The sequence below is a fragment of the Anguilla rostrata genome, chromosome 14 (genome assembly GCF_018555375.3).
Source record: "Anguilla rostrata isolate EN2019 chromosome 14, ASM1855537v3, whole genome shotgun sequence".
Lineage (NCBI taxonomy): Eukaryota > Metazoa > Chordata > Actinopteri > Anguilliformes > Anguillidae > Anguilla > Anguilla rostrata.
The window spans coordinates 30,663,022-30,679,365 of NC_057946.1; the positions used below are offsets into that span (position 1 = coordinate 30,663,022).

The 16,344-nt window shown below is 47.3% G+C and overlaps 1 protein-coding gene across 33 annotated transcripts in view; it reads left to right on the forward strand.

Moving 5' to 3' along the window:
• Positions 1 to 16,344, forward strand: part of cast (calpastatin) — a 70,338-nt gene that overhangs the window by 12,231 nt on the left and 41,763 nt on the right. For 2 of the 33 annotated variants that reach the window (XM_064309192.1, XM_064309216.1), the window contains exon 1: positions 4,846 to 4,976. The exons of 30 other annotated variants lie outside the window; for them this stretch is intronic. In XM_064309192.1, coding sequence (XP_064165262.1) covers positions 4,902 to 4,976 — 75 coding nt within the window. In that variant the 5' untranslated portion in view covers positions 4,846 to 4,901. Of the gene's footprint in view, positions 1 to 4,845; positions 4,977 to 13,078; positions 13,255 to 16,344 lie in introns of those variants that run through there. One more of the 33 variants, XM_064309199.1, reaches the window with a different exon arrangement.

Below are 16,344 nucleotides of genomic sequence, written 5' to 3' on the forward strand. Positions count from 1 at the left end.
TGCGCTTGAAATCGAAGTTCTATTTTAAATTCACATTAAATGATTAACAGTTTTTATTTTGGCACAGGTAAAGCCAAAGGCAATATATATATATATTAAACTTGTAGTCCAAAGGCACGATTAGCAGTAATTCTCTCTCTCTCTCTCTCTCTCTCTCTCTCTCTCTCACACTCTCCCTTTCTGTCTCTTTCTGCCTATTTTTCTCTCTCATCTTTCTCTTTGTCTGTCTGTCTGTCTCTCTCTTTCTCTGTCCCTTTCCGTCTCTCTCGCTCTCTCTGTCCATTTCTGTCTCTTTCTCCATCTCTCTCTCTCTCGCTCTCTCTGTCCCTTTCCGTCTCTCTCTTTCTCCATGTATCTCTCTCTCTCGCTCTCCCTGTCCCTTTCCTATCTCTCTTTCTCTATCCCTTTTCATCTCTCTCTTTCTCCATCTCTCTCTTTGTCTCTCTCTCTTTCTATCTGCCTCTCTCTCTCGTCTTAAGGACAGGCTCCTCTCAATAACAGCTTGAGCAATGTGGGAAGGGGTGGGCACGCTGCCATGGCTGTCCACCAGATGGCAGCGGTTGGGCAACACCCTCAGGTCCTGTGACCAAGGCGATGAGAGGGGTGGATGAACGATGGGGACCCCCCAAAAATAGCCGAGGGGGGTGTCGTCCGCTTAACCGGACGGATTGGGTGACATGGGAGACGTGGCGCGTCCCATTCAGGACCCGACCTGGCGGGGCCTGATCCTCTCGCAGGGGTAACGAGGGTCCCTACTGGCCCAGCTGCTGCCTGCCCAAAATCTGTGCCCACGAGGATCTATATAACTCACTCCACTGCACCTGCGTGGTAGATGCATGCACCCCAAGCACTGATCCTGGTTCAGTGTCCACCATTTGCACAGGAATGGTCCTGGATATGTTCAGCATTGGGTTAGCTGATCATGGATCAGTTATTGTGTGGTAGTAGTAATACTTTTTGCTCTTCTTTGACATTTAAAAAATTTTTTATTCGGTATAAACAGCAGTACCATAAAACACCCGACGTTTTTGGCCAAAGCCTTTTTTTTCAATTTCATTCAGATTTTTTTGGGATTCGTACCCAGTTCATCTGCTGTTTAAAAATAGTGTATTTATCCACAGAGGCCCACCTCCCCCTTTTTGTGGTAGTGATACTCTTGGCCCTTAAGAAACGCCAACTCCCAGTCACCTGTCTCTGGTACCCTCTCAGCTGTTGAATGAGGTGTGCTTTGTTAGGGTTTGAGTGAAAACCTACAGGATGGTAGATCTCCTGGGACAGGATTGGTTACCACGGTGCTAGCAGAATATACCAAGCACAAGAGACCCCCTCATGGAGAGAATGTCATCTTTAAATATCATCAATAAGCAAGTCACACAAACGTGTGATGTGGTGTTGCAGGTGCATTCGGAACATTCTCCACAAGGGGGCGCTGTGTGCACTTGCAGATCAGTTAAGTGGGTGTGGTCGACATTCCTCCTCCAAAGTGTTGCCTCACAGCCCCCTGTGTATTTCAGCAATGAAGGAAGAATCTGTGATTACAGTACAGCACACGGCCGTATAACTCCTCCGTTTTTTGCTTTTTATTTCTTGTCTTGTGACTCGTCTGCAGTTTGTTCTTGAGAAATCAGGCGTAAGCTGGCCTGTGCATGGGCTGCTTGTCCCATGTGCAGACTTTGCAGGAATTCATGTTCACCCACAAGGCATATCGACTTAACCTTTGTGTTGATGGCTTGAACCTCGATTCTAATAAATATGAACGTCTCTGTTTGTGGAGCGCTTCCCTTTGCGTTCCGCGGGCACCCCGTGGACTTTATATTTATTCTTTTTTAAATTTTTTTGGTTAACGGGGGGGTGAGAATTTTGGCGACAGGGTGCTGGCGGGCCCGGTGACAGGCCAGGGCAGCACAGCTGGTCAGACTGGCTAGGTGAGTCTCAGGTGTTTTTATTTTTTTTTTTAGGGAGTGTATACCTGGCATTTGAGTCTGGCCACATTCCATTCACTGAGGGTGAGAAAATGTGCTCTTGATTGAAAGACATGGCATCCTGGTAGGCGGGTTTGGGGGGGGGGGGGGGGGGGGGTTGGGGGGGGGGGGAACAGTGTTTACAGTGTGGGATAGTAGGAGAGGGGGGGTGATAAGGAATCAGAAATGATTGTGGAGGTCATGGTGACTACACTCTGGTCATACTTAACCCTTTCACTCCCTATGGGGAATAAGGCTTCGATGAGCTGTTTTTTCAAAATGTCCCAACCTTAGTGACATGCCGTGTCCTGTCCCCACGAGACACTCATCGTGGCCAGATCATCAGTCACAGTCTCTGTCTCCGCTGGTTTCTGCCTTCCTGGTGTCCATCTTAGGACAGTCCTGGGGGTGGCGTCCCGCTCTGTACTGGGAACGCGGCCTTGCCATCGCTGTTGTCAGCGTTCGATTTCACTTCTCCGTCTCCAGGCTCTGGTCTGCATAGCACAAATATGCCCTGGGAAAAAAGAGGCAGCTCTGTACAAACACCGAGACATTCATTCATTGAAATGGGCGGTTAAGTTCTGATCTGGGAAACCAGCTTTCAAACAACCTCAGTGATGCATTGTTTTGTGTCGAAGAATATGGGCTTCTGTGATTATTATGAATGTAATATGTGCCTATATTACCACATAGGTGAGTTAGTTCAATGGGTATTAAAATAAAAAATATTACCAAAAGTAATTTTTTTAAAAATCTAATAAAATCATATCATAACACCGGACTGGTTAGATAAATGTAAATGATGTGTGAACTTGGCAAACCTCTTTTCTTCGAATGGTCTTTGGTCTTCCTCTCCGCTCACTGTGATTGGTGGATTGAAAAGCAGAAAGACGTTTTCTTCATGAAAACTTGGCAACCCGCCCCTTCCTCTCTTCCTTACACTACACTACAGGCATTTAGCAGACGCTCTTATCCAGAGCGACTTACACAACTTTTTACATAGCATTTACATTGTATCCATTTATACAGCTGGATATATACTGAAGCAATGCAGGTTAAGTACCTTGCTCAAGGCTACAACGGCAGTGTCCTTACCCGGGAATCGAACCTGCGACCTTTCGGTTACAAGCGCAGTTCCTTACCCACTGTGCCACACTCCGTGCCACACTTCCTCCTCCGCCTCTCCAGTGGACTGGGGCCTCGTCGGTTGGCCTCGCCGGTGATGGCGCGGCGTTTTTTTCTGCCCGTCCGTCTTTCTAATTATACATTTCCAGGGCCCTCGATGTGTTTACATATTTATTCCTGGCGCTGTACGCAGACGATATCCATCACTGCCTGCTGGCCCGAGCGATCTCAGGTTGCGAGGTGTCCTTCGAGTTCTTTCTCAATTCTGGTCAGGTGATGAACCCCCCCCCCCACCCCCCACCACCACCTTCCTGGTCTCTGTATGCTAGCCCATGTTATCCCGCCTTGCTGGCCCCTTAGATTCTGCGTTGTGATTTAGGCTCGCTGCTGACTAGCGTGTAGGAATTTTGTTTACTGTGGAAAGGAATGTTCTACACTGGAGTATGTCACTTGGGCAGAGCAGAAAATGGGTCAAATGTCAATTTTAAAAAGATTTGCTTGTCGATTAAATGGCCTTAAAATGAAAATGAAAAACGCTCCCTTCAGGCTCCTGAGAATTTTTCAGCGGAGCGCGTTTTATGACCAAAACATGCCCTGAGAGAGGATGAATGAATGAATGAATGAATGTTGAGGAGAACATCGTTGGTGAGTGCAGGAATGTAAAAGGGTCGAAGTGTTTCAAACTCTTTGAACCAGGTCTGACTGAGTGCGTTCCCGAGGAACGCCTCTTGCTGAGCGGTTTGAAACCGGGCTGAACCTTGAGCACTTAACCGCTGGGTGGTGGCTGGTGCTGTCAGATCCACACCGCACCCACGGCCGAACCTGTTTTCCTTTCCGGTACCTCACACACACGCACACACACACACCCAGAGAGACTCTGGCCTGTAGGGGGAGCTGTCCTTGCGACAGTACACCAGAACACTTTTATTAATGCAACCAGGCATTATTTCCCAAAGGTTCAAATACAGATAGAATCCACTGTGTGTGTATTACTTTTTCTTCCTACAGACCTGATCAACCTCGAATCCGTAGCGTGCCATGGAAGTTGATTCATTTATTGTTTTACCTGTTGTTGCCTCGTCACTGTTTGAACAGGTTTAAAACTGTCTGTATTCAGTCGAAACACACGTAGCACAATAGCCATCCATGATGAAATGAAATAGATACTTGATGAACAAGAACGTATGACTCTTTTTAATAATTGACTTTATTTTTTCCATGAATCCAGTTTGAGTAGTTAGATATTTTCTTGGTGGTGCATGTTTGTGCTTAGGGTCAAGAAACAGGAGGGAAACAAATTGGCATCGCTGTCACTACGAATGGCTGTTATGTAATGTAGGTTAATATACTATAAATAAAAATAAAAACTTGTAGGGCAAAGGGTTCATCGTTGTTTGACTCGAGAATAACTCAGTGACACACAACGTAGTCTGTTCCACTCTGTGGAAGGTCATGTCGAAATATCCCGCTGTGTAGATCGGGCAGGCCAAAAAACAAAAAAAAAAGATCCTAAAAGATCCTGCCAGCTAAGAATCTACTGCCTAAGAAGCCTCTCCTTCTGTCACATGAATAACCAGCTGTATTACTCGCACGGCTGATCTGTCTGTGTGTTTGTGAGCTGAACCATGTACCCAAGACACGGTCCCGCCCTCGTCTAGGCCCTCCCCCCTGAGAGCGCTCTCATTGGCCGCCGGCCCCTTAGTGCCCGCCCCCAGCCCCCCTGGCCCCTCCCCTCCCCTCTCTGGTGGGGCTGGGAGCATGCTGAAGCTCTGTGTTCAGGCAGAGAGTCGGTGGCAGATTCAGGGAACAGGCGCTATGGGGCAGATTCTCAGCTTCGTTCGAGGACCCCGCGACGGTCCGGGTGTGCAGGATGTGGCCGTGGAGCAACAGGTGAGCCCCTGCCTGAGACTGATCACCGGGTGAGGGGGGCGTGTGTGAGGAGGGGGGGGGGGTCGTCCCCTCCACCCACCGCTGTCCTCTCCCAGGCCTTTTTGCTTAATCTTTGGGTCCTTCTTGTGTAGCATTGAAGAATTTTGCAGGGGATACATGGGAGTCTTTGTTCGAGGGACGGTTTATTCTGGCAGGAGATCAAGTCAGGAGGTTGAATTCAAGAGGAGGGTGCTGGGTGGGTTTGGGGAGGGGGTGGTGTTTCAGCTGGACAGTGGAATGTGAAAACCTAGGAAGTCTGGGAGTTGGAACCCCCCCCCCCCCCCCCGCCTTTGCTAGCTCTTATCTGCGAGACGCCAGTAGTTGTTTTGTGGGGATTTTTCATTTCCCTGGGGGGTCTATGTTGTACGTGCTGCTGTTGAACAACGGTGCCGACTCTGTTTAGCATCATCTGAGGCCGTCATTGTACAAAACAGGAAAATGCCTGAGGAAGCGTGTCCATGTAAGGCATCGCTAAAGTGCAAAAGCTTACATCTGGACAATCATTTATTTCTTTATTTAACTGCTTATCTGTTTGTTAGTTACCCAAACTTATTCTCCTGACTGAATGGTAGCCTTGCTGAAGGAGGAGGCATACATCGTTTAGCAATGCTGCATGAACAGTCCTATCAAGAAGTGGTGAAATTTTAACAAGTTTAACAAGTTTAGATATTTAGAGGCAGCCTTTCTAAAGTTATGGTGAAAGTCCAGACAATCTGACCCTGTGATGTTACCCTGGAAAACACCTGTTACCCCAGCAACCCTGGTAATATGTTGTGGCCTCTTGGTATCTGTGAGAGTTTTGTCCTTGAGATTCATTAATGCTGTGCTGATTTCAGCTCTGTCTCTGTTTCCCACTGCGGTGTTGAATTAAACGGTGGCACGGGTCTTGACTTGTGTACTCCGCTGTCTCAGTAATGCCGTTTCCAGCTGACGGAGCAGAAACAGGTTTTCTTGGTGTTAGCGACAGCTGTCACGTTCATTTTCTCCTCGTTTCCTTTTCCAAGCTTACCCTGATAATCCTACATACGATTTGACTGGCATCTCTCAGTCTGTGGTTAGGTTAAAGGTCACGCTTCGTGGCTGTGTGGGGTTTTTTTTTTTTGGTTAGTCATGTCTTTTTTTATACTTGGAAAAACATTGCATGTCAATGAAATGGGAGCAACCACCAATTGGTGCATATGATAAGTATTATTGTTCCTAAAAGTTATAATATTGCGGTGCGTTTAGGACTTTAATGTGACAGTTCTGAAATAGTCATTACCTCATGTTTTCTCGCATCTTTATCTGCACGCACGAGAAAGCGCTTGATGTAAACCAGGAGGCCAGTAGGTAGTGCTCTCAGACTTGTGAGCATCACGTGACCACACTGGCTTCCTTTATTTTGAGAGCCCCGCCCCCTCACCACCTCTCCCTTCTTAAAAAGATCTCACCCGGGGCATGCCGTTGTGTTTTTGGCCGGGCGTGAGGCGTGTGGCCCCCCCTTCCCCCCCAGAATGATCTCACTGGGGGGGGGGGCTCAAACTACGGTCCCAAAGGGCCGTATCAAGAAGTCTGCACTTTGTGTGTGCGTGTGCGTGTGCGTGTGCGTGTGCGTGTGCGTGTGTGTGCGTGCGTGTGTGCGTGCGGCTTCTTTTTAATCAGCAGCCAGTTCTGGCTTTCTGACACGGTGTATGGACTCACAATCATTGACTTAAATTAAGGCGCTTAAGTCAATGATTGAACGCGCTGGAATACAGCTGGCGCTAGCTAGCGGTGGACCCTCCGGATGTTTTTTGCAATTCGCAGACGGCTGCGTTTCACGCGTTCTTTGACGCGAGGCGACCGGCGTACCTGTGAGGTTGGGCGGAGCCGACTGGGGCGAGGTCATCGGCATGCGGAGGGGCGAGAGCTCGCGCTGTTCCTGCCAGACGATGATAACAATGCTGAGAGAGAAAGTGGGCGTTGTCACGTTAGCCCCTGCATGTTTTTTTTTTTTTTTTTCCCCGTGGCACAGATTTCTCGAGACAAGACGAGGCTCGTGCGCCGGCTGGCTGGCGTACGGGCTGAACCGCAGTTTTCGCGGAAAACCTAATTTCAGGCGTGTTGCTACACCGCTCCCAGGGACGAGCTTGCTGCTCGTTAGTCTGTCCTCTGACTGCTGGGCCGTGTTGCTAATATGGAGTTTGTGGGAAGTGAGTTTCACCAGCAACACCTGACCACGGAGCCCAGAGATGGATTTGGTCACTGATCCAGAAAAGAATTCGCCCATGTATAAATATGATTGTTCTGAATATAGGTATATGTTGTGTGTAGGTCTGATGATTGAGTGGAATTGCATGTGTGCATGTGTGTGTGTCTGTGTGTGTGTGTATATGTGTAGCATGCGTGTGTGTGCTGTGTGCATATGTGTACCCACGCGTGTGTGTGTGTGTGTGTGCGTGTGTGCATGTCTGTGTCTGTGTGTGTGCGTGTGTGTGTGCATGTGAAGCTGACAGGGTGCCACTGAACTGCTGTCACCTCACATTCCCGCCGTGCGGAGAAGCCGGACGCTCGGATTCTCTGTGTATTTTTGGGGCAGGCATAAATTACAGCAGCAGCGTGTCCTGATGCAGACTCTCATGGGGCAGATACCTCCCCCAAAACATCCCGCAGGACAGGCCACTACTGCAGGGGTTAGGCTGATTTACAGGCCAAGCTATTTTAGTAGCCCTGCTGGGGAACAACAGCGGCCCATATACTTCAGAGTCGAGACCTAACAATGTTGTACATAAACATTACTGAACAAACATCACTAATAGCAGTCAGTGGGCAGCTAATTCCTTGTGTGCTTATGAGAACTATTATATCGCTAATACTAAAATATTGCTGAAAGGCCTCCGCTCAGAGCAATCTGTTTCATTAAGGGACTTAATAAAAGCCATATGCAGCCTGTTTTAGCCCTTTCGCTGATGTTCAGGCTTATATTGTGTCTAGACCTGGGTCAAATACGTATTTGCTTTTGATACAAATGCTTTTCTACGCTTTACTGATCTTGTCTGTTGTGTTGGAACCAATGAAATACTCTCAAAAAGTGCTAAACCCGCCTTCTGGTCCTATTGGCAGGCTCAATTACACCAGGCAAGATCAATAGAGCACAGAAAAGTATTTGAATCCAAAACAAATGCGTATTTGACCCAGGTCTGATTGTGTCAGTTGTTTTACGGTGCAGTCCATACATTTCATTTTACAGTGCGCGTTCTCTTAAAATGCATTCTGTAGTCTTAAAAGCAGCGTGGCGCATATGGAAGATGGACGTGACTCGGCTGCGTAACTACATTTGCTAATATCTCCGGGACATTTTGACATGTACGAAACTATGTGTTCCTTAACTTTTAGAACTGAGATTCCTTCATGTGATTTTTTTTTTTCTTTTTTTTTCTGAAGGGTGTGTTTTGTACTCGCACCCAGAATGTCCCCCGCCCAAAAGCAGGCGGTGTGAGTTAGCAGCGGGACGGCGACCTCCGACCCCTCTGCTTCGCTGTGCCGGGCCGGGCCCGAGCGCGGTGATGTAAACAGATAAGGTTGCCAAGCGAGGCCGTTTCCTCTCGCTACCGCGGTTACGGAATGCAAGCTCCGCAATATCCAGCTTTATCCAGACATGATATGCAGGAGACCTGGCCGTCTGCGACCAGACGGGAGATAAGGGGTTTGGCACGGACCTTTTAGCCAAATTTGTTCCTGTGTCGATATTTTTAGCCTCCCCTGGGTTGTGGTGGTAAAAAATTTTTGCATTTATTTATTTATTTTTCTTCATTTTTTTTCAGTTTAAGTCTGAACCAGAGCCAGTTGTGACGTACCAGCTGCATTGTTCACTGCTAGACAGAACAAAAATGTTTCAGTTTTTGGTTCTTGCTTTTGAAGCAAGCTGACTTCGCAAAGTCTCCCCCTCAGCATTCTACTCTGTCACTTCCCGTCTGTTGTAAAACTCAGGAGGCTTATTGTCTTATTCACTGCTTGCAGCCATTAGAGGCCTTTGTTTTCACCAGAGGGTGTGTCTGTATCAAAACACACACAGTACAGCGTGTTCCACAGATGCCTTAGTGTGACACAGTTCTGGAATCAGTTCCAGTCTTTCAGAGTTGACAGTCGGAGGTGCGGTCCATGAGTCAGCCGGCTGATTCTGGATCAGCATTTCTCCCTGGCTTTTCACAGCAGAAATACTGCTACGCTGGCAAGCTGGCGTGAGGATCTTCCCCAGCCTCGTCATGTGGGATGTTATACGATAACTCGCCCATGTGCAGTTAGAGAGGGAATAAAACCGTTCACCTCCAAGTTTTTAATGCAGCTTTAAGCAATAAAATGGGCCAGTAACCTTCAGCTGAACTGACATGGTTCATAACTGCAGGGTAATGGGTAGAGTCAGTACATTGCTGGAAGGGTGGAGTGTGTGTGCTGCACACTGAATGTCCCGCCTGCATCCAATGGCACTGAATTAGGGTTGTACTGTTGGATCAGGAGGGTGACGGGTGCTTAATTGCTTTATTATTACCTGAATACCTTCCCTTGGAAAACAGATAAGAGACAGGGGCAGATGTGGACGAGGTGAAAAGGCCTGTTGTGTTTATTTATTGCTTATTGATGCCATAGTGACTGAGTTAGGCTGGTCAGTACTGATGACACGACGTCTCCAACACATGCATGCATACATACACACTCACAGGCACACACACTCTCATATGCGCGGACAAACACACACACACATATATGCACACATGCACAGCGACACACACACAGACACACACACTCTCATATGCACGGACAAACACACACACGCATATGCACACACACACACACACACACACACAGAGGCACACGCATACCCACGGGCACACACTCACATATGCACGCACAGATGCACACACAAACAGACGCACACATGCACAGAGATGCACACACACACGCAGACATATTGACGGTAGTGCCTTTCTTGCGTAACAGTTCGCGCTTGGGCCAGGCCAGATGATGTTAAATCACCCTGTCGACTTGCCCGCGGTGAACAAAGAAATCTAGGCCAGGTTCTGTTGTTAGTGATGAAGGTTCCGTGTAAATTCTGTTATGTAACCTGGCCTTTAATGGAAGAAGCTTCAGAGCACATCTTATGAAGACGCTGGGAAATAAATGTTAAAATAAATCTAGAGTGGCTGAGAGGGTCTTAAAGGAGTGATTACTTCAAGAGGCACTCACTATTTTTAACCTGCTTTTTAATACTTCTCCTCTTTTTTCCCCCTCCCTAATTGCAATGCCCAGTCATGGCCATTGGTCCAGAAGAGCGCAGACAAGCGTGTGCTCTCCTCTGAAGCATGTGATTGCATTACAGGTGTTTAGCAGACACTCTTATCTATTGCATTGCATCCATTTATACAGCTGGACATATACTGAAGCAATACAGGTTAAGTACCTTGCTCAAGGGTACAACGGCAGTGTCCCACCCAGGAATGGAACCTGTGACCTTTACGTTACAAGGCCAGTTCCTTACCCATTATACTACTCTGCCACCCCCCTCATGTGATGTGATGCCATCCGCCGCTTCTTATCATAGCGTTTACAGGTTGAGCCTGTGCAGATATGAGTGTGAGGAAGACCGTTCACATGCAGCTCGTTGGGGCGGGGTTGGCGGTGCGAGATAAGACACACACACACACAGAGGCACACGCGCACACACACGCGCGCGGGCACACACACACACACACACACACACACACACACATGCATACCCATGTGGCGCACACACACATCCCTGGGTGAAGCTTGCACATTGGAAAGGAAGGGTCTCAGTCATCTGGGACTGCCTGGCATCTGTGAAGGGCCTTAACTGATACCAGACTATGGGGCCCAGCCATGCACTAGAACAGCACCTTAACAGATTGCAGACCATGGGGCTCGGCCTTTAACACGATATGCCCTGATCTTACTGTCAAAATTGCTGCAGGTCCTACTCACCTCATTCACTGGTACAGTTAATTTCTTACTGAACAGAACACAGCGTGCCAATGTTAAAAGCTGTCAATATTGAGATTGGCAGACAATATTGTTGGTGATAGTTCCCCTTTTCTGTACAGCTTTTGCCGTTAGGGAAGAGGTATAGTGTACCGTAGCATTGGTGGAAAAGGTATAAATGCACTTTCATCCCAAAGTCCGTCCATCCATCCATTATCTATACCTGCGTATTCCTGGTCAGGGTGACGGGGTGCTGGAGCCTATCCCAGTGTGCATTGGGTGAGAGGTCACCAATCTCACTCACACTCATAGCTATCTATGGTACGTTTAGAGTCTCCAGTTACTGTGGGAGGAGTGGGGAGTGGGGGGGGGGGAGGGCGGGAGATACCCACATGGACAGAACTCTGCACAGAAAGGCCCCAAGCCGGGATTCGAACCCCAGCCCTTCTGTCTATTCAAATGCTACATGATACGTCCAGTAAGCGTACAAAATTGTGAACTATGGGAGAACGTTTGTTTTTATATTCAAAATATAATATTCAGATGTATTTCCTTTAATTATATTCAAATATATATTAATTGTGTCCAGGGGGACCAAATGGATTAATGAACATTTACCGTGAAAGTATTGTATTTGTCACTTGTCAAATCCTGAAATTTTATCTGAACTCAATTAATACTGTCTGTCAGTAATGAAGCATAACCGTGCTGGTTCATTCACCTCTGCTGCCAGTTTTTTTCTGAATAAATCGATGAACACTAGGGGGTGCTGTTGTGTTGTATCTTCTCCCCTTTGATCATGCTTATGTCAGACGGAGCGCAATACCTTATCTTTAAAATGTACTGCCTCTTATACAATACTGCAAACTGAAAAACTTCCAAAACTTTAGTAAATGAATTATTAAACCTGGCTAGAAAAGTCCAGTTTTATCAGAGATAGGCTAGAGAAGTCCGGTTTTAATCAGAGATAGGCTAGAGAAGACCGGTTTTAATCAGAGAGGCCAGAGAGGTCCAGTTTTAATCAGAGAAGTCCAGTTCACAGCTCTTGAGTTTCTATTTGGGCTGCAGGGGTGCTGGATTACTGGATGAAATCCAGCTGTTATTTATAGTGCGTTTGCAGTTCACACACTGACTGCAGAGGAGACAAGCCTCTTAAGTGTTCTCCTCTCTCTTTCTCCCTCACTCCCTCTTTCTCTTTGTCCTTCTAGTTATTTTTTCCTTCAAATATGTCTCCTCCCTCTCTTCTCTCTTGCTTATCCCCTTTCCTGTTCTCATCCAATTCTCTCTCTCTCTCTCTCTTTCCCCTCCTTTCTCTCTTGCTAATTCTCTGCCCTGTTCTTGTTCTTTTTTTCCATCTGGTCTCTTTCCCCTCCGTCCGTCTCCCTCTCTCTTGCTTACTCCCTCGTTCTTCCGCTCTGTCCCCTCCCTGTTCTCCTCAATAGTTCTGACAGCTTTCCGATAGAAAATGTAATCTACCCTTTCTCTCTCTCTCTCCCCCGTCTGTCTCTCTCACTCACTCACTCTCTCTCTCTCTCTCTCTCTCTCTGTCTCTCTCATTCTCTCCTTCCTCTCTCCTCCCTGCTCTGTAATTTTAGGTGTGGGCAGAAGAGGCTCTTGGCTTATTGTTTTTTTTCTCTTCCCCTCCCTCCCTCCCTCCCTCCCTCAGTGCATTTGGGCAGCACTGCTTAGATTCCTACGCAGTGACTGTTCCTGACACACCCTCCCAGAGAGTCCTGCAACAGACGCTGCCCCCCCCCTCCCGCAACCTCTCTCTGCTTTCCTTCCTTCCCCTCCCTTTTTCCCCTTTCAAGTTTCTCATTGATCTTTTATCAAAAACGCCTGTATATTTATGTGTCTTTGTTCTTTTTTTGTACTAAACAGAAACCTGTATCCTTACACCTTTACTTTGCTTGCCTCACGGAACGAGGCTGGTCCTGTTTATTTTTCCTGGCTAGCACCGAATGTGGGCGGGCAGAGGATTCCCCGGCTGGCCAATGGGCTCAGGCTGGTGCAGTGCCATCTGGGATATGTGGGCGGGGTTTACGTGTCACAGTCCCAGTGTGGGCGTGTTCTAGACTTTTTTTCCCTCCTCCCCCTTGCCCAGTAGTGTGCAAGGGAGAGTAGCTGAGTTATACAGGATCAGAGAGGGGATACGAGGTGACCGTCCTGTTAGACTGCACTCTGGGACTTGTACTGGATTTAACCGTGTAAGGAGGACCGGCAGACAGGACACACGAACGGAGACACACACACACGCTCGCGTGCGCACACACACACACCGATGGTGAGTACTCGCAGCCTTTTATAAGCTGAAGCTCCTTGTTTCCTGTCACAGAGTCTGTGGTTTTGACTCACTGACAGAGTTCTTCTGCAGCCAGAAACGATTCAGGAAACTAGAGTGGGAACAGTCTTTTAACCTCTTCACTGCTTTGTGTAGATGTAAATGTCAGCTTTATCTGGGGGGGCGACCGAGTCTATGTAACCTTATTTGACTGAGACTGGCCCCGCTGCAGAACGGAAAAGTTTCGAGGAGTAGCTATAATTCAGGTCTAGGCAGTTTTTGCCTGAGGCCAAGGTGGGTAAGATCCAAATACAAATATCAGTTGAATCCAGTGAGCTGTTTCCTACCAGCTGTGACTCTCACTGGGTGTCGTAATGACGCATTCAAATAAAATACACAGTAAAGGAACAAACACACAGCGTTCAACGTACTGCTGTAATCCCCAGGACTGCATTAGTGCAACACCCAGGCAACCATTTTGAGGGGTGTGTTATTGGTAGGCCTTTTCTCTAATGGCATAATTGATGCTGTGCCCTTCTTTGTGATGGAGGCCGCAGTCACCACCCAACATTGTGCCTAATTTCGGTTGTCTCTTAAGTGGAGAATGAGTCACTTTCACCGTTTTGGTTTTTTGCTTGTTTTTTTATTTATTATAATTGTTTTTTGTTTTTTTTTAATTGTCAGTGTTGGTGTTTCAGTGTTGGCAGTCTGGCACGCTTGTGGTGGAAGTGCCCGGCAGATGCGTTTCCTGTTTGAAGCGTGCACGCATGTAAACACTTGTACATAGTTACGGATGCTTCACAGAGAGGCGCTAATTAGCTCATTTCTCTTTTAATAACATGGTTGCCATCCTTCAGCACCTCAGCTAAATTGGGTTCAGCAGCCTACAGTGTATATGCTTCTCACACAGAACACTGCTTCGTGGAAGCACCATCTCATTTAAGTATTCCAAAGTGAGAAATTATAGTTTTGTATATCATACACCTCTATAGTCTATATACACAGCATATATTACTGTCATAAATAGTTTGAAATGACTATACTTTTTACTTGTAGCTCTTGTTTAGTTCAATTTTCATTTTCATAATTTTATTTTTATGGTAAGGCAGCTTAAGTGAAGTTATTTGTAAATGCATGCTGTCTGTGTGCGTGCATGTGTTTGTGCCTTTGCTACATACATATGCTAATCAATTCCTGAAGTAAAAAAAAAAGAATGCAGACGACTTCTTATTGATATTACATACATATGTGTCTCCCTAAGCATTCTGTACATAGCATACTTTATCAGATACTACCTTGCCCTCTTGCAGAGTGTCAAATTCTCAAATGCAAATATGCCAGCTGGGTTATGGGGAGCTCACTACGCAGCCAGTGCTATTGGTCAATGCAGCAGTAATGTGTGGCCGTCCTGTGACGCAGCCGTGCTAGCTTCAGCACGATGGACCCGTTCTGCGCAGAAACCGGACTGCTTTAGCTGTGGGTAAAGGGTGGGGCTCGCGGAGATTAGTCATCATTCGCCTCGTGAATGAGGAATGAGGACAGGGTAGCGAACAAACGGCACTTTCGCACGTCAGTAATCCTCGTGCGAGAACAGGATTTAACTGCCGGTTCCGAAGCGGGAGGCTGTGTTCTGCGTTCGCCTGGAATTGGCTCTGCCCTGTGCATGTCCTCTGACTGTTAGCATTCCTACCGCTGCCGAGTCTTGTTTGAATATTTTTTGGATGTTTCAGAGCCGCTCGCACAACGCCCCGCCCCTCATCCTTCGGGTGCGGCTGAGGTTTCCCAACCAAAGCCATCTGCTTGCGCTCAGATTTCTGAGCACGGAAAAATGTTTTTTTGAGAACTGCCCCGTAACTGTCTGCGCGACCTGTTGTTCTTCGCCGGCCCGTCTCTGTACCTCTCGCGTTTACGTTTGCGTTTACAGCCCGTGTTCCTCCGAAGCTGCGGGCGTTGGTGTCTGCTTCCTGGCAGGCAGTAACTGTACACCCGCCTCTCCCCCCTTCCGCCGGGGTCTCTCCGTCTCTCCCGCGGCCAGCGAACTGTGCTTCAAACAGACGCGAATGTGCCAGGGTGGTCGTGGCGCTTTTCTGTTTGAAACATGTGATGAAGTTGCTACACGGCTGTATTGGGTGAAGGTGACAGAGAGTGCTTTTGGCTGAGTCATCACAAGCGTGAATACAAAAATGTGATGCTGTTAGCATTTTTTTCCCCTTTTTTCTATCTTTGTGCATTTGTATGCCCTCATGCAGTTGGCGTGTGCCAGTTATCATTTCAATTTGGCCGCTTTGTCAGTGTGAAAGTCAGTAAGTCCCTTAAAGCATTGGGTGGTGTCTGTAAACAGTAGTCTGGGGTGGGTGGGTCCATACCTGAGTCTCGTAGGTCAGAGGAGGTATGCATGTTTGGAATGCTAATACTTTCAGATACACACACATCACACATACAGACACACATTACATTACATTACATTCATTTGGCAGACGCTTTTATCCAAAGCGACGTACAAAAAAGTGCATTTCATGGTCGTAGACAACTGCACACATGTGTACAGACACAGACATACACACACACTGACACTCACACACACAAAAATAAACACACAGATATGCACACACATCACACAGACACACACACATGCGTACAGATGCAGACACACACACACACACACACAGCCTCTTCACACAGCACACCGTTCAGTGGCAAATCAGCTCTGATAAGGCACATTTGATCCTCGTTGAACTCGTAAGAACTCTGTGAGTTGGATTGACATGATTCGTATTTTGAGAGTATGTTAGCGTGTGTTAAGATCGTCCCCTGTAATTTCTGTAGGGGGCCCTTCTCTCACCTTTGTGCTCTGAGTTACCCAATCATGCCTTCGGCCGGCAGAAGAGTTGTCCAATCACCAGCTCTGCTTGCAGTCACATGCTCTTTGGGATATCTCTGGTGGAGACTGTGGAATGCAAAACATCAATCAATCACTCAATCCTAGATTGGGCTGTCAGATGATGTTCCACAACAGCATTCACCAGTCTTGCTATTTTAACAGGAACACCAAAATTGCAAGCTACTCGCTGAAAATCACCTGTGGAATTTCAC